The sequence below is a fragment of the Microchirus variegatus genome, assembly GCF_963457635.1.
Source record: "Microchirus variegatus genome assembly, chromosome: 10".
In the NCBI taxonomy this organism is placed as follows: domain Eukaryota; kingdom Metazoa; phylum Chordata; class Actinopteri; order Pleuronectiformes; family Soleidae; genus Microchirus; species Microchirus variegatus.
In genome coordinates, this window is record NC_139811.1 from 6,497,657 (window position 1) to 6,523,539 (window position 25,883).

The 25,883-nt window shown below is 40.3% G+C and overlaps 2 protein-coding genes and 1 long non-coding RNA gene across 3 annotated transcripts; all 3 read right to left on the reverse strand.

Annotated features, from left to right (window-relative positions):
- Window positions 1–532: 532 nt before the first annotated feature.
- Window positions 533–8,404, reverse strand: pih1d1 (PIH1 domain containing 1). Its single transcript, XM_083896985.1, has 11 exons — window positions 8,352–8,404; window positions 6,505–6,587; window positions 5,756–5,813; window positions 5,266–5,454; window positions 3,525–3,586; window positions 3,116–3,197; window positions 2,541–2,637; window positions 1,963–1,989; window positions 1,796–1,874; window positions 1,242–1,385; window positions 533–665 (listed from the first exon to the last, which is right to left on the reverse strand). Exons 2-11 carry the CDS (start codon window positions 6,583–6,585, stop codon window positions 630–632), a joined length of 855 nt encoding a protein of 284 aa, XP_083753111.1. The 5' UTR covers window positions 6,586–6,587; window positions 8,352–8,404; the 3' UTR covers window positions 533–629.
- Window positions 8,405–10,657: 2,253 nt separating this feature from the next.
- LOC310933287 lies at window positions 10,658–15,307 on the reverse strand. The gene is made up of 3 exons (XR_014592951.1): window positions 15,286–15,307; window positions 13,939–14,066; window positions 10,658–12,722 (listed from the first exon to the last, which is right to left on the reverse strand). It is a non-coding gene; the product is annotated as an uncharacterized lncRNA (long non-coding RNA).
- Window positions 15,308–23,067: 7,760 nt separating this feature from the next.
- Window positions 23,068–25,333, reverse strand: LOC310933090 (uncharacterized protein; the record flags this gene model as incomplete). The annotated part of the gene is made up of 5 exons (XM_083896512.1): window positions 23,068–23,199; window positions 23,551–23,628; window positions 24,066–24,119; window positions 24,883–24,942; window positions 25,295–25,333. The coding sequence occupies 5 exons, from the start codon at window positions 25,331–25,333 to the stop codon at window positions 23,068–23,070; spliced, it is 363 nt and encodes a 120-aa protein (XP_083752638.1).
- Between the last annotated feature and the right edge of the window lie 550 nt (window positions 25,334–25,883).

Consider the following 25,883-nt stretch of genomic DNA (forward strand, 5'->3'; position numbering starts at 1 on the left):
GTTTTCTCGACGTTGTAAGGAGCCTGTAAGGTTTTCTATAGCTCTGGTGATTCTGTGTAAAGCAGTGGGACTGGCTGCTGGAGGCTGAAACTGGAAAAAACAACAGAGAAACAGAACAAACAGCAGGATGGATGATCACACAAAACATCTCAAACTGTTATTTTAAGAATGTGAAGTATGCTTTCACGGGAACAGGATTTATACGAGACAGAAACTGAAAAAAACTGTATATGTACAAACAAAAATATGTACTTTAATCATGTTGAACTGTGATAAATTGTTGTCGTTTATTGGCCCACGAGGTCAAGGGTTAGGGTTCTCAATGCCCATTGTTAATTGGACACTCTAAATTGAAGCTGAAAGAGATCCTTAATACTTATTCATGACAATGTTTTACTGACAAAAGTCTCTGAACACAATCTGCACTTAAAAAGAAAAACCTGCTCCTTTTCTACAACTGGTTTCATCTGCTCTCTGTTCTGATTAAAGGGGATTTAAAAAGTCATGCATCAAGTACAACAGACGGATTTGACTGAAAAACAACTCTTTTTTTTTATTAACATAATCATCATCATTTTGAATTTAAAAAATAAATAAATACATCAATGGACAGGCGACCTCTTCAAACTTCATGAAGACATCACCGGCATTGTGACTGTAAGAATCTGTGGGGGAAAAGAAAGTGTGCTGTTAGTGTTAGTATTATGTGTGTGTGTGCATGTCTTAAGTAGGTTGTGTGGACATCTTTATGAGGCACAACTTTAACAGGCTTTTTGAGGATTGAGACATGGTTTTAGGGTTAGGGTCATTAAAACATGGAATGGATGGGTGGAAGCATAAAACAAGTCAATACAAGTGGTCGCGCGCTCTTCTATGTCACTGAAAGCCCCTATGATTTGCCTGGTTTATATGTGCAAAATGTCTTCGTTCCAAAAAGGTTTCTTCCGATTTCTTCTCCCTTTAGGGGTCGCCACAGCGGATCTTCTGCCTCCATCTTGCCCTATCCCTTGTGTCTTCTTCTGATTATCTAACCTACATCGCCAGACAATGACATTAAAATCTACTGTTGACATTCTGCTCACGCTCAGACAGACAAACGAGGGCAAAAATAACCTCCCTGGCAAAGTTTAACAGGGGTTAAATATGTTTGAGCGAGAGGTGAAAAGGCCTCAAGGAACTCTAACAAATCTGGGTGGTGGTGTGAAAACAGTTACAGGTATACACGTGTATGTGTTTCGTACCTCTGTGCTCTTGTTGTACTGTGCAACGCTGTTCTCCTGATCGACGAGGAAGGGGTGAAAGACGTCGAGATGGAAGAGCGAGGGACGAGCCGTCAACACCAGTCGGTCCTCTCCGACATCCAGGACCAGAGAGCGAGAAGATGGCTACACAGAACACGCACACACAGTTGAGATGATACAACACAGAGGTTTTGACTGTCTGAAGAGTCTGTCAATGAATGAATGGACTAAAAGAAACAATCACCAAGTGTGCCACAGTGTCTATAGAGCTACAGATGTCACATGACTCATTTAGTGTCACTTCAAAAAAACTTATCTATCCATTTAATGGACAGCTAGTAAAATTCAGGGTAACACTTTGTGATAAAATGCCTAGTTTTTTTTTTTTTATTATTCTATTTTAATAAAAGATACCAATTATTAAAAGTGTGACCCTCTCTCTTTCTTCTCTCCAAATAAGTAACACCTTTTTAAACTTGGTAGAAGTGTATAGGCAGTATAGGCAATTAAATAACAGTATTTTCTGTTTAAAACTGTATGTGTATGTTTCTCACCACCCCAGGAAGCTTTATTTCAGCAACGAGGTACTCAGGGTGACCAGCAGATGGCTCCACAAGCAAAGTGCACTCCGGTCTAGTGACAGAAAGAGGTAGAAATGAGACCAAACATACAGAGAGAGACATTTATATAATTTATATCAATGTGTAGGACAAGTATTTACCTTTTGGCCATATCACTGGCGCTCCCTCTGTAAATAAAACAACCACAGAGAGAAAGAGTGGCTTTAATGAGCACACCGTCATACGAGATCATTATCAGAAAGAGAATTATACTCAAACAACAACCGGAACATCAGAGAGAAAGCAAAGGCAGGTCATATGAGGTCAACAGATATTAATCGCGCTGATTTCTTCAGTTGTGCACAGTGCATGAATGTCTGATTTATGGTGAACAAAGCAAAACATCTGTAAAAAAAACACAGATTGTTTAAATGCATATGTAAGTTCACTGTAAATGTGCAACAATTTTAAATTAATAAGACGCAGGAATGTGATAAATTATTTATCCATCCATTTTTTATCGCTTTATCCTTCACAGGAGGGTCGCAAGGGGTGCTGTGCCAATCTCAGGTGACAGGGCGATAGGCCCTGGACCACAAAATCAACTGTTTTCCTAGTGTCACCAGTCAGTTGTAACTACTACAAATACTACAATCACACTGAAATATCAGACAGTCCTAGGTCGTGAGACGAAACGGAGAAGAAGAAGAGTTCATGAGAGCATTGAGACACGACGTACTGAGGCTGCAGCTCTTGAATCACTGGCTTGGTCTTCGTCCGGATGTTCTGCTCACTAACAGATCCCAAAAACTTTCTGTTCTTCAGGACCTTCCAATCTGCAAAAAAAACAGAGAAAGGAAGCCGATTTTGTTTACTACGCTCTAAAGTAAGAAGAACAATTCAAGCAAAGCTACTTTCCGACATGCTTACACAACAGATGTGAGAATTGGATTGTCCACAAATGCTGCTCTAGAAATTTGCAATAAATATCCTGATGCTGTGAACACCTGTGACCCAGACAATTTCCTGCAGCATTCTTAATATGTAAGCAGCACATTTTACACACATTTTCCAGGAGTTCATTTCATCATATCAGAAAACTACATTTTAATTCCGTAGCCCCTTACCTTAACCTTAACCATCACAACTAAGTGCCTAACCCTGAACCCAATTCTACTCCTGTAAGTGTTATCCCCAAAAAAGACCTTTAAAGTTGTGGGAGCCAGACAAAAATGTCCCCCATAAGGTCAACATGTCCTCACAAACATAGGTTCTTATGTTATGGACCTCACAAAGACACACACATTAACTCACCTCTGCTCAGCTCTAAGTTGTATTTGTTCTCCAGACCCTCAAAAGACACCAGAATTACAAACTGTTGGAACAATGGATCCTCCTGTAAAATAAAAAAGACAAAATCATTCCACCTTCCAATTTTTTTTTTTTTTTAAAGCAGACTCCCCGTCTACAGAGCTTGACACTGACTCTTTATTCCCCAAGGAGTTCGTTTTTTTAGTAAAGGGATATAAGGAAACAGAACTTGCATGTACATGTAACTGTTATAAGCATAAACAAACACATAAACAAATAAAAACAGATCATTTCTCATCATGTATTGTCCCAGCTACAGATCTATGACTTATTGACTTATTCCACTAACAGCAACTTGAATCTATAGATTCACTACGATAGATGAGAAAGAAAAGGCCATGCACCGACCCACCTGGCACCTCTGAAAGAACTCCTGGTTGATGACAACGTCATAAGCTGTACAACCCTGAGAGCCTGAAACCATGACAAACAAGTATGCATTACAAATCATTTAAAAAAAAAAAAGAAGAACTGTCTGTAATAGAATTTTCTAAAAATAGTGCTTGCTACATAAACACTGTGTTTCTCATTTAATCCAATGATGATGATCACGTAAGCTGTTGAACATCTGGCTGTCTTGGAACGAGTCAGGCTGATGTGTCCCTGGGCGATACATTTAACCCCAAGTTGCTCGTGATGGCTGAGACAGCAGTGTGTGTGTGGATGGATATGAAAGATATGGGGAAAAAAATGCATTCCTGAATCAGCCTATGAACGTTATTGTTATTCTGCCACATTGTTGTAAAGGAAAATAACACTTATTTCTTGTATTACTTAAGACATAAAGTTTAGGACCAGACACTGTTACCCATGTCAACATTTGTTCACATTTAACCTAATGCTTTTAGTCTACATATACAAACTCAGTAATGCCCACACAAAAACTGATATTCTAATCTTCTGCAACAACTGGCTATAAAAACTGTGTGTTTCTCTGTACCTCAGAGCCACTTTGACTCGCCTCTGGAGGTGTTGTCCAGCTTAAAGGTGCCATATGTAAGAATGTGGCCAAAAACAGTTACTAAATTCAAATTCAAAATACCGTTTTGTGACGTAACTGGCAACCCGTGGTTGCTCGGCAGCTGAGACTCTACTGACTGCAATGATTGGTAGACGGCAGTAGGTGGCGCCCCATGCCAAAACATAAACATGATTTGCAGTCTGCAAAATATTTTTTTTTATGCAAATATTTTGTCTGTACTGTTGTTGTTGGTGAGTTCAGTTTGTTATATGAACATTATTCCTGAGTCTCTGTGACATATTAGGAGGATTTTATGGCCAGTTGCTTTAGATTTATTACATAATGCACCTTTAACTCTCTCTTTGCAAAGAACAGCACTTCAACAATCCATTTGATACTCAAGCTTTTATATCTCAAGACATGTTTTTTTTGTTGTCTTGGAAACAGCATTCTTTGTTTTCTTTGTGCATACTTCATGCTTCTCCCTCAGCTCAAGTCCTCTCCCCTCCCAATACATGTATCCAGGATGGATGCATCCTGCGCCAATTCTACCGAATACTCGTACAAATATTCACAATATTTTTGTAGTGAAACACTACTGCTGCCAGCTGCTTCTACATTGTACCTCTCACAGTCTCTGCAGGAATGACTTATCGATCATGAGGATCACGAGTGGCTTTTCTCAGGCTCAACAGTTAAACACCAGCTGTCACATATATTCAGAACTGTTTTTAATCCCTGATGCTTCACAGCTGGAACCTCTTTTGGCCTAAGACTCATTTCTTTTCAGCATCTCACTCCCACTGAAATTTTGCAATGGTAAATGGTAAATGGTTTTGTATTTATATAGCACTTTTCCAGTGACCACTGAAAGCTGCAGTTTCACCCATTCTCAGCCATTCACTCACACTTTCATACTATCACTCATCTTTCATACCCACTCACACGCTGCCGGCACAGCCGTCAGGGGCAACGTGGGGTTAAGTGTCTTGCCCAAGGACTTGTAGACTAGCGGAGCCGGGAATTGAACCCACAATCTTCAAGTTGAAAGCGCTCTCCCACTGAGCCACCGTCGCCCCAATGTCTGCAAGTACAAATAAATCAGGTGTCAGTGGAAAAAAACAAAACATACTGTTGTCTACTTCTGTGTGGGGCTCGCCAAGGCTCATGGGAACTCTGTAGCCACTCGGGTCCTCTGACTGGAGCAGCTCCACGAGCTCATCTTTGGAAATTTCTGGAGGAGTCGGAATCGAGTTCGACTGGCAAATGTTGACGAAGACCTTTTGCTTATCTGGCTCCGAGACAGTCTTCACACACATGCCTGGACACGAGGAGAGAAAACAAAAGCACCGCATCTGTTTTTCATCAAAGAAAGAAAAAAAAGGACAACTGACTTGAGTTCAGTCATATTCAGTGTCTCAAATGTGACGTAAAACAACTGTTGTGCAACACGTAATGGGATAAGGCAAACGTGGAGAGCACTACCAGGATCACTCTGGTCAAAAGCTGTTATCATTCACTTCATCTCCTCTTTGCAAAACAAAAGCTAGATATTTGCGGGTGTGAGTAGGTTTGTGTTATCTCTGGAGATGGAACTTAAGGGTATGTGTGTGTGCCCTTACCAGGATTTGGACGGATGACTTTGGAGTCTGGATTTTCTTTCTGCATTTTCCCCACAGTCTAAAAAGAAAATTGACTGTTTTACACAATAAGCAAAATAAAAACTTGTTTAAGTAATACTCAAAGCATAATATAATATATAAAATAAATAAAGACACATTTGCTCCGATGAGACAGTTCAGACAAAAGAGAAAAGACATTCAACTAAAATTCAACTAAAATTCAGCACCGAGCAAAAAAGTTGAACAAAAACAACAAATTACCCCTTAAATCCAACCATTTATTTCAATGTGCAGATTAACATGATTACACCTTTTTTCTTTCATACACAGGATTAAAGATATTGTCATTTTGAAAAGAAGAATTTTATAAATGTGTGGAATGTATTTATCTCATCCTCCACTAAAACCGCCTTTCCCCAAGCGCATCAGGGAACTAAGGCGGTTTTTGCATACCACAAAGGATGTCAATCTACTTCGTTAACGTATTAAGATTATGCTTTGAAATGCAAACAGTGAGCTCTGGCCAGTTTGTCCGGTTGAGCCGCTGCAGAAACATGGCAGCCTCTGTAATGCAAGAGCCTTGTCTAAATTACATATAAAAATACTTATTCTAAGATCACGAAAACATATGCAAATATAGGTACTATATTCAATTTCTGCAGACAAACTCTCATTACGGTTACACACTGGACCTTTACGGCTGTCTCTTATTCTGGCTTTAATCCAGTTCACTGCAAAAACAACTTTACCTGTAACAGCATCTGTTGATACAGCTCCTCTTGCTGCTGCAACTCCAGCTCAGAGTTCAGGAGGGATGGGTCCGTCGTCATGGCTGCAGACAAAAATACTAGTCAATGATTTATCATCCAAATGCATGCAAAGTTCAACAATGTCCAGTTACTATCATCCATTCATCCTTCATGCAAAGTGGTGAGCCTTTACTGTGAGCAGAGATGCGCATCAGTCAATATTTCTCCATCGCTGAACAAATAGCATCATGCTAACACACACAAATACGTGACCAAATTAAATGGTTGAGACCCTGTGAGAAATACTATAACATAAACTGAAGAAGTGAGAGTAAACCAGGTTTTTCTGTTACCGCAATTTATTTATTTTATTTTATTGTTTATTTGGATAGGGACAGTGCATATTAATGAACATCAGTTCAAGTGCACAATGTAAATATGCTAGCGTTAGCACCATAGCGATTGTCATCGATTACAGGTGTCTTCTTCTTCTTCTTCTTCTTCCTCCACTACTAAGTTCTGGCAGGCTGTAGATCGTGAGGTGCAATGCTGCCCTCCACAGTTCGAAATTCAGCCTTCAATTCATTTTGAAGGCTGTAATCTTAGGTCCCATTTGCAGGTGTTCTTGGAAGACCTCATTTGTATGTCATCGTTCCACAAACTCCTAAGTTTACGTGCAGACTATGGCCCCAGCGTGAACTGCGTAAATGCATCTCCTGTGACCACGTATGATTGGATCAGGGCTTTTCCTACCACTTGTTTAAATACGATTATTATTATTTTCGTAATGGATTAATCTGTCGATTATTTTCTCGATGAATCGTTTGGTCCATAAAATGTCAGAAAATGTTAAAAAATGTTGATCAGTGTTGGTCGAACCTGGAAATGACGATGTTCTCGAATGTCTTTGTTTTGTCCACAAACTAAAATGATTCAGTTTTAATGATTTCTTTGTTATGTGGAGGCAATAAACGAAGAAAATATTCACATTTAAGAAGCTAAAACAATCGGAAATCGTGTTTTAATCATGAAAAAAGCTTGAAACAGATTATCGATTATCAAAATAGTTGACGATTCATTTAGTAATCGAACAACAGTAACAATCCATTAATCGTTTCAGCTCTAGTCTGTAAAGATCCCAGTTGGTTGTATTTTTGTTTACAACTAAAAGAGAACATGATGAGAATGTTTTCCAGAGGTTTAGAATGTCAGTAGCTTCATTAATTTTCTTTAGGTACCATTATAACTGGTCTGCAGTTGTCTTTGCCTTACTAATTGTACATTTTAACCACATTTTATATATATTTGTATTTTTTTGGGTTGATGAAATGAGTAACTCAATGAATAGGACTTTAAAAAATACATTTTTCAAAGTGTATTTATCCAGTTAAGGTTGTCTCACTGTCCTTCAAAATCCACTCAGTTGTTCATTCAATATTAAAACCAACATTTACACTGGCACGCCAAGATTAAAGGGCTTTATTTATTAAATGGACACCTATGGCTGTGCAAGTGTAGCTATGTTGACGTCTCTTTAACGTTTTAAAGTGTTCATATTAACAAGCCGAAACGTATATATCATTAAAAGCTCAATAACATGAGTAAGAAGGACCTGTAGTGAAACTTCTGGAAAGTCGTCAACTCGGTGACATGAGTTTTGTCCATGCCGCTTCCCGTTTACAGACGTTAGCTTAGCTTTGGCTTACAAGTATCGTTAGCAAGCCTAGCTAGTAGCCTCGCTCTTTTTTTGTTTGGGAAATAATAAAACTCCGTGTTTCATGCGCTGTGTGTTCTCTGTGTCGCTCCTCCTCTCACCCAAGAAAACACGACAACAAACAGTTGTTTACCTGCTTTTTTTTATCCTCCTCACCGGTAGCTGCCGTGAGACGCTCAAGCAGACGTTCTAACGCAGTAGGAACAACATCCACTTTTGACCGGAAGCTGTCAGAATAAAAGCCTTTAAAGTAAACTACAATACACAATGTTATGAACTCGACTCTCTCAGAGTCCAAATACAACTCTATGCAATTTATCTTGTAAGCAGATATTTTTAATGGTTTACATTGGTTAAAAGCATTTGTGTGAGTCCCTTCTCAATATTCATCAATAATTACAAACAGTCAATGATCACAGAAAATTAAAAGTTATTATTCCCCAAACCGTGAATACGTTTTTCCAGTCCATCCACCGCATGTGGACAGGCATAAAAATATTTCTCTGCTGGAAAAGATGTAGCATGTAAAAAGCATGTTAAATCTGAAATATTGGCTTTGCTCAACAATAACAACAACAACAACAACAATGGTGCAGCTTTAATTTAATTTAATTCACAGCCTGCAAATTCTCTGTTTAACTAACTGCCGTGCAACATTTAAAGTCACCTTTTTTCCTCATTCTAACGCGACAGAACAGTAACCCCCTAAACTAAACTACACCAAGGCTATTGCAACGAAAGTCAATAAACATAACGTCATGTTTTTCTGTTTGTACAGCAAATAAAAACTGCACGCACAGTAAGTGATAGTGAAACTGACCTCAACATTTAAACCCCCGCATCCCCCCCCCCCCCATCCTTTCCCTCCGTGGACTCGGTTGTTTGCAGATGATACTGTAATCTGCAGTGAGAGTAGGGAGCAGGTAAATGGGGAGCTGCATGCTGTGGGTTTCATATTCCCACCCTCCATCAGTGGCGTGCACAGACATTTGGAAGGGCAGGGGCACCCCTGTGTATATGTATACACTTGACCATCACAGAGATGGGCATTTTCTGTACAGCACTGAATATCATTTCTTCGAGACACCCTTAGGGACACTGGTGAACACTCTTAGAAATAAAACTGCTATGTAGAACCATATAAGGTTCTTCGGCTTGTCCTCATAGGAGAACCCTTTTTGGTGCCAGGTAGAACCTTCCACCAAGATCCCTTTTAAAACCCTTTATTCAGGAAAGGGGGTTTAAAGGGTTCTCTGGATCAATATGGTTCTTACTGGAACCATTAGTGTTACCAAGAACCCCTTTTCAGAGGCAAATGGTTCCAGGTAGAACCTCAGCCCTTGCAGAACGACCCTTTTGGAACCCTTTAGAAACAATCAACAAAAAAAAAAGAGTTGGGGTACCCCTGAGCAAAGTAACCCAACCCCCAATGCTCCCTGGCTGCTGTTCAGTGGGCGCCTGCTGCTCCTACCAAGGTTTCTCGTAGAGGATGGGTTAAATGCAGAGAAGGAATTTCCCCTGCGGGACTGATAAAGGACTCGTATGAGTGACAGCCAGTATAGGCCACTTCATCATGTTTTTCCCCCACTCTCAGGGAGTGTCCTGGTGTGCATGTTCTAGATCGGGGTTCTTCAATCCTGGTCTTCAGGGACCCACTGCCCTGCATGTTTTAGACATTTCCTTGCTCCAACGACACCTGATTCAAATGATCAGGCTTCTGCAGAGCTTGTTGATGAGCTGGACATTTGAACCAGGTGTATTAGAGCAGGGAAACCATAGAAAACATGCAGGGCAGTGGATCCCCAGGACCCCGGTCCTCAGGGAACGCGGCCATGTTTAGGTTTTGCTCTGCTCCAAAAAAACACCTGATTCAGATGGAACATTCATTTTTGATTGTTCTTTTTTTTTTACAAAAATGTAAACATTATTATTTATTTTTTTAATACACGTAATTTTTTATTTTATTTATTTATTTTTAAAGACAAAAGTTGAAACATTCTATTTTTTGGATTTTTTTTTTACAAAAGTTAAAAAATATATATATTTTTGAAAGTTGAGCTTGATGATGAGCTAACGATTTATTTGTATCAGGTGTTTTTAGAGCAGGGCAACATGTAAAACATGGCAAGGCAGTGTTCCCTGAGGACCAGGAGTGAGAAACACTGCTCTAGAGGGTACTTTAGTGTGGATTCTGTGACTTGTTGTCCGTTAGGGCATCAGGGAGCCCCCATGTGTGTACGCCACTGCCCTATATCCAACACAGCTGGCTATATAAAGAGACTGAGATGAAGTTGCAAACATTGAGTTGCATCGACTTTTTAATGAAATACATACAATACAACACACAGACAACGATACTAATCAACACAACACAGATCAGGGTTAGCTTAGATATCCTGGTTACATTACACAACATTACCTCAGAAATGTGCTGCCAAAATGTAAGATGCAACGCTATTTATCATAAATGGATAATGGTGGATAGTTTCTCAGATGGAAAACAATCTGGATTTGATTCGTCTCAGAATTATATATAAAAAAAAATCATTACTTGTTTATTGTTAAAAGTGCAAGACAGGGGAGTGTGTGAGAAACTGACCACTGAGGCACAGGTACCAGAGGGAGTGTGGGAAATTAGCGGTAGACACAGTCGTCCACCTTATTAACAGTGAGGTAAAGTAATACAGTAGAGCACAGATGTGTCAAACTCACGGCCAGATGTGGCCCGCGAGTGATTAATTAATGGTCTTAAAAATCTGTGTTAAAATAGGTCTATGCTGCTTTAAGGCGTGCGTTGACCATAAACTACATTTCCCACAATGCACGAGCGAAACACCATCACAGATCGGGTTACATCTATAATGCATAATATTTGTAACTTGAATGAGTAATAAATACAGGAAGTTATTTAGCAATATGTTACGGAGTAGTTACCTTTATTTTTACATCATATTTATTCTGTATGACAGTCACATCTGGCCCTTTGAGGGTAACCATTATGCCGATGTGGCCCTCAGTGAAAACGAGTTTGACAGCCCTACAGTAGAATGTGTGTGTGTTGAAGGCAGAAAATACAGTCAGGTAAGCAATTGGTTTGACACTGAATAAATCTGTGAATTATTTGTAACATGTCCAAATAAAATAATATATGTACACACACACAAAAGCACAAAACACTAGACATACAATAGGTTTACACGTGATGACACCTGTATTTATATTATATTCATTCTCTGCTATGGTGTCTTAAATAATAAAACATTAAAAAAAAAATGGTATTACCATAATATAACCATATTATTTTACACTGCTACCACATCACAGTACACCACACAATTAGCTGGATATTACGGCAACATGGTAATACTGCAATATTATCACCTTATTACCACACGATTATTATTCCTATTATTAATTTCCGATGAAATAACATATTACCATAATATGATCAGGGTTCCCCCACCGTTGTTTGACGTCAAATTCAAGGACATTTCAAGGTCTTTCCAGGACCAATTCCCTGAAATTCAAGGATCAAATGTGCTGACACAGTTTAAGGCGGGCGGGCGGCCTGTAGGCGTCAGTCTCTGTCATTTTCCTTTGGTGAATACCAAATATATTGGAATTTTCATTTCCCCATAACATCACATCATTTGCGCTCAACGCTCTTGCTCGGCTTTACTCGCTCATTGTTCTGCACGGCACCTCGCGTCGACGACAGAGCGGCGACGGCGTCCGCAACGCTGCTAGTAATTATGAATTCAAGCACTTTCAAGGGCCTCGTTTGGCCTTTTCACAAACTTCAAGAACCCGCGGGAACCCCTGCATGATTACTGACATGCTGCCTACTATTACCGTGTTATATCATGCGTCAAAAACAACAATAAAACAACGTGGCAAAATGTACAGCAAGTGTAGCAATAATGAACAGCACACGACCTACATCTCAGCACTGAAAAGTTACTATCTTTTACAGTTTCCTTTCCACATTAAATAAACCATTCAGTCCGTTTCCGTGTGCATGTCCTGGTCAAAGAAAACGAGCATGGGAGAGTGAGAGGTGGACGTATCGCAGGCCACACACACACACACACACGCGCATTCCTCACATATTTCAGTCTAATGTGGCCATTTTGGTCACCCTTCATTTCCCTTTGACTCAGTGCTGCAGGGACTCTTGAGTCTTGAATACAGGTTGCCTCGAGGTAAGCGCGGTGGCATGCCGCTGCTCGTTTTAACTCTCACCCCCTTCCTCGCATTTTGACGGGAAAGCTCACATCTGAGCTTCGGGCAACCCCGCGAGGCATTCGCAAACCAGCCGTCAATCAGTTCTCCATTCTTTCCCGTCAAAAGGAAAACAGTGCGGAGCCGATCCTCACCGAGTGTCATCCCACAGCTCTCTTATCAGAATATAAGAATGTGCAATGTTTTTGAGAGCAGCCCTTTAAGGCGCCGCGGCTGCAAGTGATGTATCCTCGCGGGCCTCGAAGATCTCACACTCGGTGCCCTTTATGGAAAAAGCAGAGAGAAAACAGAAAACGTGTTAGTCCACTGACAAGACTTACAGTTGTCTATAATCATAGAAGCAGCTCTGTCAGGCTGTAATTCGACTGCACAAGCTCAGCGTTGCACTCTTTCACGATACGGTTCTGTCGGCTCTACTCAACTCGGGATCGTAGTGATAGTACCTGGTACGTGGTGCTTTTTTAGTACCTGCTCTGGTAGAGGTTAAGCCGATAATAAAGCTGCAATAGAGTGGTCCTATCGCACATATATGTGAGTTATGGAAAGTCTACTTAGGTACATGAACTAGTTGCTAGTTGCTGCAAACGAGCCAATCAGCGATCGAGCTTTTCAATGAATACTGAACTGAAACTTGACTTGAAAAGTTTCCTTCGATGTAATACAATGTAAATTAACGCGCGCTAACATGCACTAACATGCGCTAACGTGCGCTAACATGCGCTAACCTGCGTTATCGTGCGCTAACGTGCGTTAACGGCGTCAACTTGCGTCAACGTGCGTCAACGGCACCAACGTGCGCCAACGTGTATCAACGTGCGTTAACGGCGTCAACGCATTACGCGTTTCCATGATGACTGACCCATGTTTTAACATGTCTTGTTAAAAATTAGTCTCTAAATTAACGTGCGTTAATGGCGTCAACTTGCGTCAATTTGCGTCAACGTGCGTTAACAGCGTCAACACATGACTGGAAAAAGAGGCGCGTGACGTCATGTCTTGTTAAAATGAGTCTCTAAAGTAACGCTAACCTTTAAAAACAGAGGCACACATACGCAGTACACAGGTACGCTGGTTATTTGTAGCGCTGCTCTTTTCCTTTAATAAACAGACCGCTCCAGTTCGACTGTGGGCGCGCTAACCGGTGCTAAAAGGAGCTAATGCAGCTAACGGAGCTAACTGGTAAACGGTGCCTGGACTCCGGTGTCGTGGCACTTAAACATGACGTCGCGCGCGTCTTTTCCGGTCAGTCGTCTCTGTTAATTTATCGCCCGTTTTCCTCCAAACAGGAACATCATTTTAGAAAATTGCATTTGTGAAAATGGCCGATAAATCACAGAGACCACGAGTGTGATTGACAGCTGGTATCGACAAAACGATCTTGCGGTGCGTCTGTACAAACGTGTAAGTGAGGCCTTTAAACTGACTGTCATGTTCATATGAACCATAACATCATTTTAAGAAGAACCATTTTCACTCACATCCACTGTATCCATCTTGCTCAGCGACCTCCGCAGCTTGAGGCAGTAAAAAACCAGCAGGACATTGAGGATCACGGAAACGATGGATAACACAAATAATACCAAGATCAGGGTTAAATAACCATTATCTACAGGAGGAAAACACACACACACACACAGAGAGAGAGAGAGAGAGAGAGAGAGAGAGAGAGAGAGAGAGTTCTGTTAATGTTTGCACGCAACAAAACAACCCTGAACTTTGATAATGTTGTGTCCATCAGGAAGTACAAAGTTAAAATAGTTAATTGAAATAAATAAATAAATAAATAAATGAATGAATAAAGGAAAGCCTGAGCTCAGAGACGGCCCTGACCTCGGGTTCCAGGTCGATGCGAAGACAATTAAAGGTCCAGTGTGTAAAATCTGTGTGAAATGACATCACTTTGATAGAAAGTGAAGATTAAATCTTCTGCTGCCCCAGAGTTAGGATTTTATATTTCTATCCGGAGCTGGGTAGCTGGGTAAGCTCTACAGAGGTCGCCATTTTAAAGCTTTGATGCTAAGTGAAGGCTACATTTACATTAGGAATAGTACCGAAAAAACCCGACCCCCATACCGTTCCATTTTTTGGCACCCTACCCTTGGCAACAGTATCCTTAACTTGTTAGGTGGGCTGTGGACTGTGTGTCAGCGAGACACATAGCGTGATGTCTTACCGGTGCAACGCCAACGAACACAATGACATCAAACGCAACACAAACGGACGACAATGGAGCAAATCCACCAGCCGTTTTTTTTTTCTAACAACAAGACAAAATGCGGGGCGTTGAAGAAACACCGGAGCTGCTGGATGGCCTCCTTTGTTGTCTGTTGTGTCCCGTTTGTTGTCATTGCACCGTTACGACGTCAGTGTACGCGTATTTCACTGACGCGGCCGTCGGGCAACAGCTGTAACTTACACCTTTACGCGCTGTAAATGTGATGCAATGGTACATGCAGATACAAAAATAGACACAGTGGTAACACATTAGTGCACATTCCTAACACCTCCACTTCAGCTTTTAACTGACAGCTGTCGTGCATGAGAAAACAAAGCAAGTGCCAGGGGTGGTGACGACCCTTTGAATCACCAATTATTTTCTTAATTATGTCATTCAGGCCAATTAAACATACAAAACTTTAAACTGAAGAGGGAAAATTTAGGGCACAGAACAATCAAAGTCACAAACATTGAAACTTAATGATGTGAACTACGCTTGTGCACAGTAAAGAATGTATATAATTGTTTCTGTAGTTCTTCAGCCATTTTTTCCCCAAGTAAAAAACTTTGAAAAAACATGTTTGTGTGATTGCTGACATAATCCTTACCTGTACTTCTTTTCTCTGCATCTGTATGAAAAGAAGAAGGGAAAAAACATCAGTATAATCTTCTTGTGACATTTAAAGGCCCCATGATTTTAAAAATATTTGTTTCCCAGTTTAAGGGTGAATTCCAATTCCTTGCTTAACCCTCAATCTTAATCCTCAATCTTAACCCTCAATCTCAAAAATGCTCTCCCTCTAGTGCAAGTGCTGTCCTGATTCTCAGAAAAATTAAGTTGAGGGCCAAGTTTAAGGGCTGTATCGCCCTCAATATTGAGATTTTCCGAGGCCACCCTTGGGAGCAAGGGCTACCCAGAATGCATTGCGTGTTTTGACATGACAAAGATGGCGCCGAAAGCAGCGAAACGAGTACGCTACAAATTAAGTATTTTCTTTGTTAATATAGATATGAAAATGATGAAAACCATTGTATTATCTTAGTTTAGGCCCATATTATGGATTACTGACGTCATTGTTGCGTAACATTTATTTTTATTTGTGCGGACAAGCGATGGTTTGCTATGGTTTACTTTTCAATAAGCCGTGGTGTGTGGTAACTGTCAGCTGAATATGTCCGTGGTTGTGGTATTTGTATGAGTATCATCTTATAACTAACTGACAACCTAATAACTTGACTGACAAACGGATCGTAATAAATAATCCTGACGTAAATGCGTTCTTCTTCTGCTTCTTTTTTGGAGTTGACAGACTGGAGGGCCAGTTAAGATTAAGGGTTGAGCTTGAGGGTTAAGATAGGAATTGGCCCTAAATCCATTATAGATTGTTGTTCCTTTATCAATTGATACGTTTGTCTGTTTTCACCATTATATAAACTCAGACGTTAAGAATTGTGCCTCCAGTGATAATGTCTCACCACTCCCGATGACTTATGGTCTATAAATTACAGATTTAACTAAATGTGCTCGTGATTGATCTTTGGCAATAAAGTCGGCTTCCTACTGCGATGCACGAACAGCTACTGCACACAGTAACAGTATTCATGACAAGTCACTACATAACTTTATGTGTTTAAACTAGAAAAAGAATTAAAACAGCTCTGACGTAAATTTCTTTAACAACGGAATAACACGAGTCAAAGTGGAAAGAGTGGAAATCTGTCACTGGTTAAGAGTTCATGCAACAACAAGGCAGAACATGCAGCTCAAACATGGACTCATGCCTGGGGCCTAATTCTCTCCACATAAGTGTTCACTTGTCTTTGGGCTAATGGAGGATGTGTGGTGTGTAGAGAGAGATAACAGCAGCCCTGTAACGGACACCAACAACAGAGTAAATTACAGTTAGCTTTTAACAGTGTAATCCCAAAGGCATCTGCTTTAATCTGACAAGTGGATTATCCAGTCTGACAGCAAAGCTACACACACCCTCTCTCATCCTCACATAATCACCACACACAGATAAATTAGATTAAGATGGACCGAGAGATACGGTGACTCTAATTATTATTTGTTGTTGTTATTTTTTTGATTTTATTGATTTTCTACGCACTCCGGTACATACAGTAGAACAGTATTTATGATTTTACCACCAGAGGAAGCACCACCGTTTGAGAACAGTGGCTCTAAAATGTCATTAAATAAATGGTCAACTATGAACTGTCGTATTTATATTTCAGTTTCTTCAGAATCAGCTGTTTGTCTTTTTTTTTAATCTGTGTTAATTAGCGAAATGTATGTAGTAATTCCTTGGTTTTTTATTAGCTGTTTATCTACTTATATTTACGTCATCACAGATTGTCTGGAGTTCTATTCCTTCTTTTTTCTGCTTTTTTTTTCCACTGATGGTGTTTGGATAAATGGTCACTTCCAGGTTGGAGCTTAGATCGGGCCCAAAAAAATCAAGCCCGACCCGGCCTGACACATTAAAGGTGCCATATAATGTAAGAATGTGGCCAAAAAACGGTTACTACATTCAAATTCATGTCTTTTAGTTTTCGTTTTCTGACGTAACTGGCAACCCGTGGTTGCTCGGACTCTACTGAGACTCTACTGACTGCAATGATTGGTAGACGGCGGTAGGTGGCGCCACATGGCAAAACATGATTTCAAAACATAAACATGATTTACAGTCTGCAAAAGATTTTTTTTAATGCAAATATTTTAGCTGTACTGTTATTGTTTCTGTCTCTGTCTCTGTGACATATTAGGAGGATTTTATGGCCTGTTGCTTTAGATTTATTACATAATGCACCTTTAACTGTCATTACGAGCCCGATTTAAACCTGACATTTTTTTTAAATACGTGAGCCGTAAACGTACACGTACGTCCACGTCCTCCCCACAGCGGGAGCTGCTGTTGTACCTGCTGCCACGGTCTAATTTACAACAACAACAGAGCCGCTGAGACCCGCACATGTCGCTAATGACGATGCGCTTCCTGGTTTTTAAACGATGCGTTCACGGCCGCAGGCTTTTACACCTTCACGCAATACGACGTGCTATAACACACCGCGCGAACACGACGAGGGAGGAAAAAAAACACAAATGCTTGATCAAGTGCCAGACCCGAAGATAGTGGCGGGAAATATCGGAGAATATAAACTCTACTTCCAGGGAAGCTCGTCATCTCTGGGAGTTCAACGGAGCACTGTCTGAAAGGCGGAGCCACTTTTTGATTGACAGCGTCGCAGAAACTAACTTTTTTTGTGAATGAAGTCTATTATCAAACAGCAACGCCGATGTGTGTTATTTTACACAATACTGTAAAACACTTCCTCGTTTCACCTTTTACATCATTAAAATAATCAATTGTTCCAGTTTGTTTCGTTCATTCAGTCATTTTTTCAAATCAACATCGGTTCCGTCGCGGGGGGGAGGAGGAGCGTCAAGAGTCTACCTACTGCATTAACTGATAAAACACAGTTCTGTGTTGAGTCTTTTTGATGTGTTAAAAGCTCAGGGCGTTAGCCGCTCTCTTTAACTGGAAGCAGGAAACACAACCGTAAAAAAAATGCATGAGCCTCGTCTTCCTTGTCTTTTTAATACGTTAAAAAACGAATGGAATGATGTGAACTGACTGGTTTGGGCAAAACGAGTCTTCCAGCCTCAGATAAAAGGGTTGCCTCCCTGAGAGAGCATCCAGGACTTTTCCCTCAGGCAGTGGATGGATAACAAGGATTCAACAGTAACTTAGGCCCAATTCTCCTTTTTAGCCATTTCATAGGGGTTAGTAGTTAAAATCCACCTCACTGTAATGGAACACGATAGAATAGAACAGAATAGCCTTTTATTGTCATTGTATTGTGTACAACGCAATTTGAGTGCCACTCTCTTTGGTGCGATTTGCATTCAAGTATAAATAAAAATAACATTAAAAGAAAAGAAAAAGAAATTTTGTTAAAATGATATACATAAACAAGAAATACGCCAAATCCAAGATGGCGGACTTCCTGTTGAGTTTAGGTCACGGTGGCAAGAGGATTTTGTTGTTCGTCTCGGGCCGGGCAATATACCCACCGAATTTGGGTATATTCACCGAAGAACTTCAGCGCAACTAAATTTCTGCCCGCTCCATAGGGACCTGACCTGTGGGGGGCGCTACTGAGCCCCCCACATTTTGCATTGGTTTTTCACAAGTCCATTATTTTATTAAAAAAAAAATTCGCCAGTTCTGATGTGTGCGGAAATTCTCGTCCGTTTTCACGCACATTTAAGGGGTTAAATTTGAGTTTCGAACTTGGAGAATAATAATCATAATAATAAGAAGAAGAATTCCTTGAACATGAGCAGCAGTTATTGCACTTAAATGTGTTTGTATAGTCGTTGAATATATGCGACAGTTTATTGTTTTTGCAAGTATAAAAGTATTACACTTGTATTAAAGTTATTATACAAGTATTAAAGACTGTAAACCTGTATTTAATCATCTGTAACTTCAGATTTAGCGTAGCGGTCGCATTGTTGTATTTGTTTAATAAAGAAATATATCACAGCCCTACATGTGGAGTGTGAAAATCTTGGTTTAAAAAGGGTGACTTTAGCCCTCGGCTGTTTTCAGTGCTGATCATGCTGCATCTCGCTGTATTCGGCCGCCGAGGAGCTTCTGCTATCATTTAAACACTTTAAAAAATACCAACACTCTGGACTCACACACACACGGTATGTCACAATACAATTGTTGGGTTAGTCACGGAATCGGAGGGGAGGAAGTGAACTCTCGCTGCATTTGTGATACAGTCGCTGAATCGGTGAAGAAAAGAAGGACCGTCTTCACTGTCTATCTGTGCTGTGAGACGCACAGGTCCATGCTCCAACGTGGTTTTCAGTAAAAAAAAAAAAAAAAGAGACTTCATCTATGCAAAACGGAGCGCTACGTTCTTTAGAACAAGCTGAAAACTCAGGACAGGAAGTGTTTGATGGTGTTAGACCAGGGGTTCTCAAAGTTTTGATACCTGAGGGCCAATTTAGGAACCCAACATTGGACTGAGGGCCGCCAAAGGAAAAAAAAACCCAGAAAGAAATCCCATTTGTAATCATTTTAATGACCAGATTGCAGTTATACAGTTTAGCGTTAAGTAATAAAAGCATTAATGTAAGTTAAGCATTAATATAATAAAGCTTTATAATTTACTGGGTAATTACCCAGTATTTTGGCCATTGTTCTTACCTTCTAATTACAGGTTAATACCAAGTAACACATTTCTGTTACCATATATTTACTGGGTAAATAGCTAGTAATTGGGGGCTGTAGCTACCTGCTTATTACCAGCTTATAACCCAATAATACACTAAAATTCACCATATAGAAACCAGGTAAATACCCAGTGTTTTTGTTTACACTTATTGGTCTGTATCCAGTAATGTCCAATAAACATTTAACAAGCTTAGTAGCTCCTAGATTAAAACTATTAACTGTAATTCATTGCGGGCCGTCGGAAGTGTTTCTGCGGGCCGCCATTGGCCCCCGGGGCCGCACTTTGAGAACCAACGGTGTAGACCTAGTGTGGTAAACTAGTGTGGGCAGAGGAAGTAAATATAAATATGAATAAAAATGGCACAGCTTACCCTTCAGTGTGTTAGCACCGCTCGGTACTGGGGCTGCTGTTGCTGCTGTAATTGAGCTGCTAGCTGTCGCTGCTGCTGCTGCTGCTGCAGTTGTCGAGTGTATTGTTGCTGCTGTCGTTGTTGTTGTTGTTGTTCTGTAATCTAAAATGGCAGGTAAAATCTTACCACACGGGGCCTTGCAGACAGTGAAACAGATAATCATGCAGTACACGTGCTTGCTTACTGGAAAGAAAAGACAAGACTTGTGAACATGCCGTAGAAGAGAAAAATGACTTAAAGAGTAACTAAACCAGGTTAAAACTAGTGTGTATGGTTATCTATCAACATTATTCACTGATCCAGGTCCAACTCTTGGTAGTTTTGTGTTAAAAATGGGTGGATGTGCTGCCTTCTCTGGATAAATACCTCCCATTACATGCTAATTTTTCGTATTGGCATACTATTCCCGGTGCTACGTCACCTCCTCACCCCCCAATCTTGCCGCAGCAGGGAATTCAGCACGAGCGGGAGAGGAAGTAGGAAAATAAAACATCCGGTTTACTTTTCAGAATAAAAGATCCCAAGTGTTGACACCACACCGTAGTTCACTTTACCACAATCACAGAAAGGACCAATTCCAATTCCTATCTTAACCCTCAAGCTCAACCTTTAATCTTAACTGGTCCTCAAAACCAAGTGTTGAGGGTTACTTTGTCACTTAGAAATGGGACACCCCTTAAATGCAGATACGTCTTCAGACTGTAGGGGGCAGAATAACGCGAAAGCTGCGTCCAGTCTGTCATGTTATTTATTACGATCCGTCTGTCAGTCAAGTTATTAGGTTGTCAGTTAGTTATAAGATGATACTCATACAAATACCACAACCACGGACATATTCAGCTGACAGTTACCACACACCACGACTTATTGAAAAGTAAACCATAGCAAACCATCGCTTGTCCCGCAACCGGCCGACTATTGACAAAAGATCTTAAAATAAAAATAAATGTTACGCAACAATGACGTCAGTAATCCATAATATGGGCCTAAACTAAGATAATACAATGGTTTTCATCATTTTTATATCTCTATTGACAAAGAAAATACTTCATTTGTAGCGTACTCGTTTTGCTGCTTTCGGTGACATCTTTGTTATGCCAAAACACGCAATGCATTCTGGGTAGCCCTTGCTCCCAAGGGTGGTCTCGGGAAAATCTCAATATTGAGGGCGATACAGCCCTTAAACTTGCCCCTCAACTTAATTTTTCTGAGAATCGGGACAGCACTTGCACAAGAGGGAGCGCACATTTTTGAGATTGAGGGTTAAGCAAGGAATTTCCTGCGAGAAGACCCCCCCAAAAAAAACTAACATGTGTCTCGTTGTCTACCTCTTTACCACCCCTCCTTCTCCTTCTCATGTGTATTGGATCACAACAGAGACGGTGAGACATAAACAAGCATGACGCAACAATGCCATCGACTTCAGACCTGGCTTTTGTTGGTTCAATGGCCCAGTGGATTTATGCCGCGTCAAGATAGCAAGCCAACATTGCACCTGACCACACACCTCACTTTTATCTTAACCTGCACACCCACAGGCGCACTATAATGCAGCGTTTCCCAACCCTGGTCCTCAGGGAACGCGGCCATGCCATGTTTTAGATGTTGCCCTGCTCCAAAAAAAACACCTGATTCAGATGAAACATTCATTTTGATTTTTTTTGATTTTTTTTTTTACAAAAGTTTTGAGGAAAAAAAAAATAATTTTTTAAAATTTTCTTTTTCTTTTTTTTAAGATAAAATTTGAAAAATTAAATTTTTTGAAAAAAATAATGACAAAAGTTGAAATATAACATCTAAAAAAATTTTTTTTGACAAAAGTTGAAAGTTGAGCTTGATGATGAGCTGACGATTTATTTGTATCAGGTGTTTTTAGAGCAGGGCAACATGTAAAACATGGCCCGACTGTGTTCCCTGAGGACCAGGGTTGGGAAACACTGCTATAATGAGCGCTAACTTCATTAGCATGGAAGCTGGGCATGATTATGACACAATTAGCGTTGTGCAGATGGGATTTGCGATGGAGAAAGTGAGGCATAAACCTCAAAAATATAAAACTTAAAACAACAACAAAAAATGACTTACTGTATGGTGATATCTTGGAATAAAGCTTGCACACATTTTCTGAAAAATAATAAAAAATGAAAATAAATAAAATCATGAAAATAAAACACGATACAACAGGCTGCGATAATGAATTGATGTTCTTAAAGTGAATATTTTGATGTTTTCTTTGACACTTTGTATGATTTTATAAGATTTTAAGGTTAGCAAAAAAAAAATTTGACAACTGAAAGACCATTGACAGATAATATAATATATTATAATATAACGACCCGCCACTATTTTAATCCTAGTGGAAGGTTTTGCCTCATAAGGACAAGGTTTCGGTCTCCATGACGACGACTGGTCCTGACAGGACCGGTGTTTATGCCAGAAAAGGTCCTACATACAACACACACACACACACACACACATACTATCATATATAGCATACTCACCATATTTGCAGCCTGTAATGCAAGAGAGAAAGAAAAGCAAATTATACATTTGGAAATATAATAATAATAATCATAAACAGTAGTTTTAGCGAGATGTAAACATTTTAAAGTAATTATCTCAACGCAGACTCTGCGTTGACCTCAGGTTACCTCACTAAGGTCGGGCCTAAAAGCCCTAAAGCCCTAAAGCAAGAACCACTGACAGTGAAGAGAAGAGCGGGCGATTAGATCACACCATACATACGTTTAGGTACAACAACTTTAGGGGTGGCTTCGATGGCGACCATGCAGTGAAGGTGATAGAAATCGATGGTCTGAGAACTCTCGCTTTCACACTTTAACGTCCTCTTCGACCCCTGGAAACAAAAGAGGTAACGCATTGCAATTACACTACTAAAAGAAACTAGATATAAATTGTTGACCACGTCATATATATATATATATATATATATGTATATATATATACATATATATATATATATATTATAGGTGTAGTATTGAATTGTCAAAACTCTGAGAAAGTTGTTCAAGAACGGTTGATGATTACAGATTCAATCATTGGCTCGTGGGCGTCGATGAAAACAACACACGGGGTTAGATGACAACCTTAGCAACGTTTTTTATGTTAAAAATGTGTATGTTGGATCTTGTGGGCAGGAGGAGATTTGTTTGGAGTCCATAACAAAATAAAAGTATAAAGTACTCACGGTGAAACAGTGTGTCAGTAAGTGACACAGAATGTTCCTTTCGTCGCACAACTTTTTCAAAGTACATTGGATGATGTCCTGTAACGGGGAAAAAAAAGGGACATTTGGACAATTTGTCAACTGCAATCCAGTCCAGTCCAGTCCAGTCAAGTTAGTCCAGTCAAGTCCAGGTAGTCCAGTCCAGTCCAGTCCAGTCCAGTCCAGTCCAGTTAGTCGAGTCGAGTCGAGTCGAGTTGAGTTGAGTCCAGTCCAGTCCAGTTCAGTCCAGTTAGTCCAGTCCAGTTAGTCCAGTCCAGTCCAGTCCAGTTAGTCCAGTTAGTCCAGTTTGTCCAGTCCAGTCCAGTCCAATCCAGTACAGTCCAGTCCAGTCCAGTCCAATCCAGTACAGTCCAGTCCAGTTAGTCCAGTCAGTCCAGTCCAGTCCAGTTCAGTCCAGTCAGTCCAGTCCAGTCCAGTCCAGTCCAGTCCAAACTGGTTCTACTTATGTGCAGTAACAGAGCTGAACGGGAACTTACCTTTGGATCGTCGGCGAGTACAAGATTAAAACTCTCCATCAGATTATCTGAAGTCTTAAAGGTGAAGGAGAGGAGGAAACAGAGGTCAAAGATCAGGTCACTAAATGTTACTTCTGCAGTACTTTTTATTATTATTTTATTGATTGTGTATATATATATATATATATATATATAAATACATATATATACATATACACACAAATATATATTATATTAACCACAGAATCGTAGTATTGTGATATTATTGGTATCATGGACTACCACTATGTGTGTGTGTATAAATATATATACATATATATATATACATATACATATACATATACATATACATATACATATACATATACATATATATATATACTAGTGCTCGGCGCATTAGTGTGATTGCGGTGGTTAACAACGTTAACGCACGTTAGCGAATAGCGCGTTTCCATGACGCCTGACCGGAAAAAGACACGAGCGACGCCATGTTTACGTGACTCCCGATTGTTAAAAGGAGTCTCTAAAGTTAACGCTAAACTGTAAAAACAGAGGCACACATACGCAGTTAACACAGGTACCCGCTGGTCATCCGTAGCGCTGACCGCTCCAGTTCCACCGTAGGCGCGCTAAAGGAGCTAACGCAGCTAACTGGTCAACGGTGCCTGGACTCCGGTGTCGAAGGCGCGTAAACGTGACGTCGCGCGCGTCTCCCCCCCCCCCCCCCCCGTCAGTCGTCATGGAAACGCGGCGTGCCTAGTAACCTAGTGTCCGCCGATTTTGGCAGAGATAAATACTGTATATAATGATATAATGATAGTGAAATATTCACACGTACCCAGTCGGACATATTGAAGTAATCAGAACAGTGTTGTTTTGAGATGGAAATCAGGGACACCTGCAGAAGACGAGGAGCATCACGTTAGAGCATTCAGCCTCACATGTACTCAAATATCCTTATTTCCTTATCTTATCTTATCTATGCAGCTTATTCACAGGGAAGTGTCCACTGTACACTCAATCTCTGCTCATTCTTCGGAAACCAGCTCAACAACAGTGTGCGGCGGAGATCAAGTGCATAAGCCAAATTATTCACATTTCTGAACACGAGTGTGTTACGTAAAAGGTCAGCACTTAACAGACTTGAATAACAACACGTTTTTGGAAAAAACTGACAGCTGTCTGTTCCGTTAAAGGTTAGGTGGGCTGATTTTTTTTTTTTTTTTTTTTTTTTTTTTAATCTGACTTACCAAGAGACCCAGGCAGGTCACTATTTTCCACGATGACATGCTGCTACCGTGTGCATCGAGACTCGCACTATGAAGAGAGAGAGAGAGAGAGAGAGAGAGAAAAAAACGATGACAATATTACAGACACCTTCCTTTTTAGACAAAGACTGGACATAATATCCTAAAACAGATAAAGTGAACTTGTTGAGTGTATTCCTTTCCCAAAACAAACAGACCCACCCCCTAAAGAACAATGATAGTAACACTTAGAGGAACACACAGTTTTAACAAAGGAAGTGAAAGTCACATTCCACTCCATTACGTACACACAACCCACACACACACACACACACACACACACACACACACACGTTGCAGCTCCATGACCCACTCCTATTCTGTTGTGTCGTGTTCCTACACGAAAAGAACATGATTGAAGACCTTGCCTTGACAGTTCTCGCGCTGACGAACCACTTCACAGTGTTATTTTATTATCATCGTTTCCCAAAACTCTTTTCAAAGGGTTAGGGTTACCTTTTCAAAGTCCAAACTCACCGCACAACATTGAACAGAGCAGAAAATGTCTACATAAACATTTATTTATTAGTAT

Bases quoted from the DNA above. Each gene is read 5' to 3' on its own strand.
- pih1d1 (XM_083896985.1), bottom strand. From the start codon at position 6,585: ATGACGACGGACCCATCCCTCCTGAACTCTGAGCTGGAGTTGCAGCAG. The intron at 5,455-5,755 runs GTAAGGGCACAC...CCTCGTGTCCAG, and splicing joins AGTCATCCGTCCAAATCCTG to GCATGTGTGTGAAGACTGTC. The intron at 1,875-1,962 runs GTAAATACTTGT...TTCTGTCACTAG, and splicing joins GCCAGTGATATGGCCAAAAG to ACCGGAGTGCACTTTGCTTG.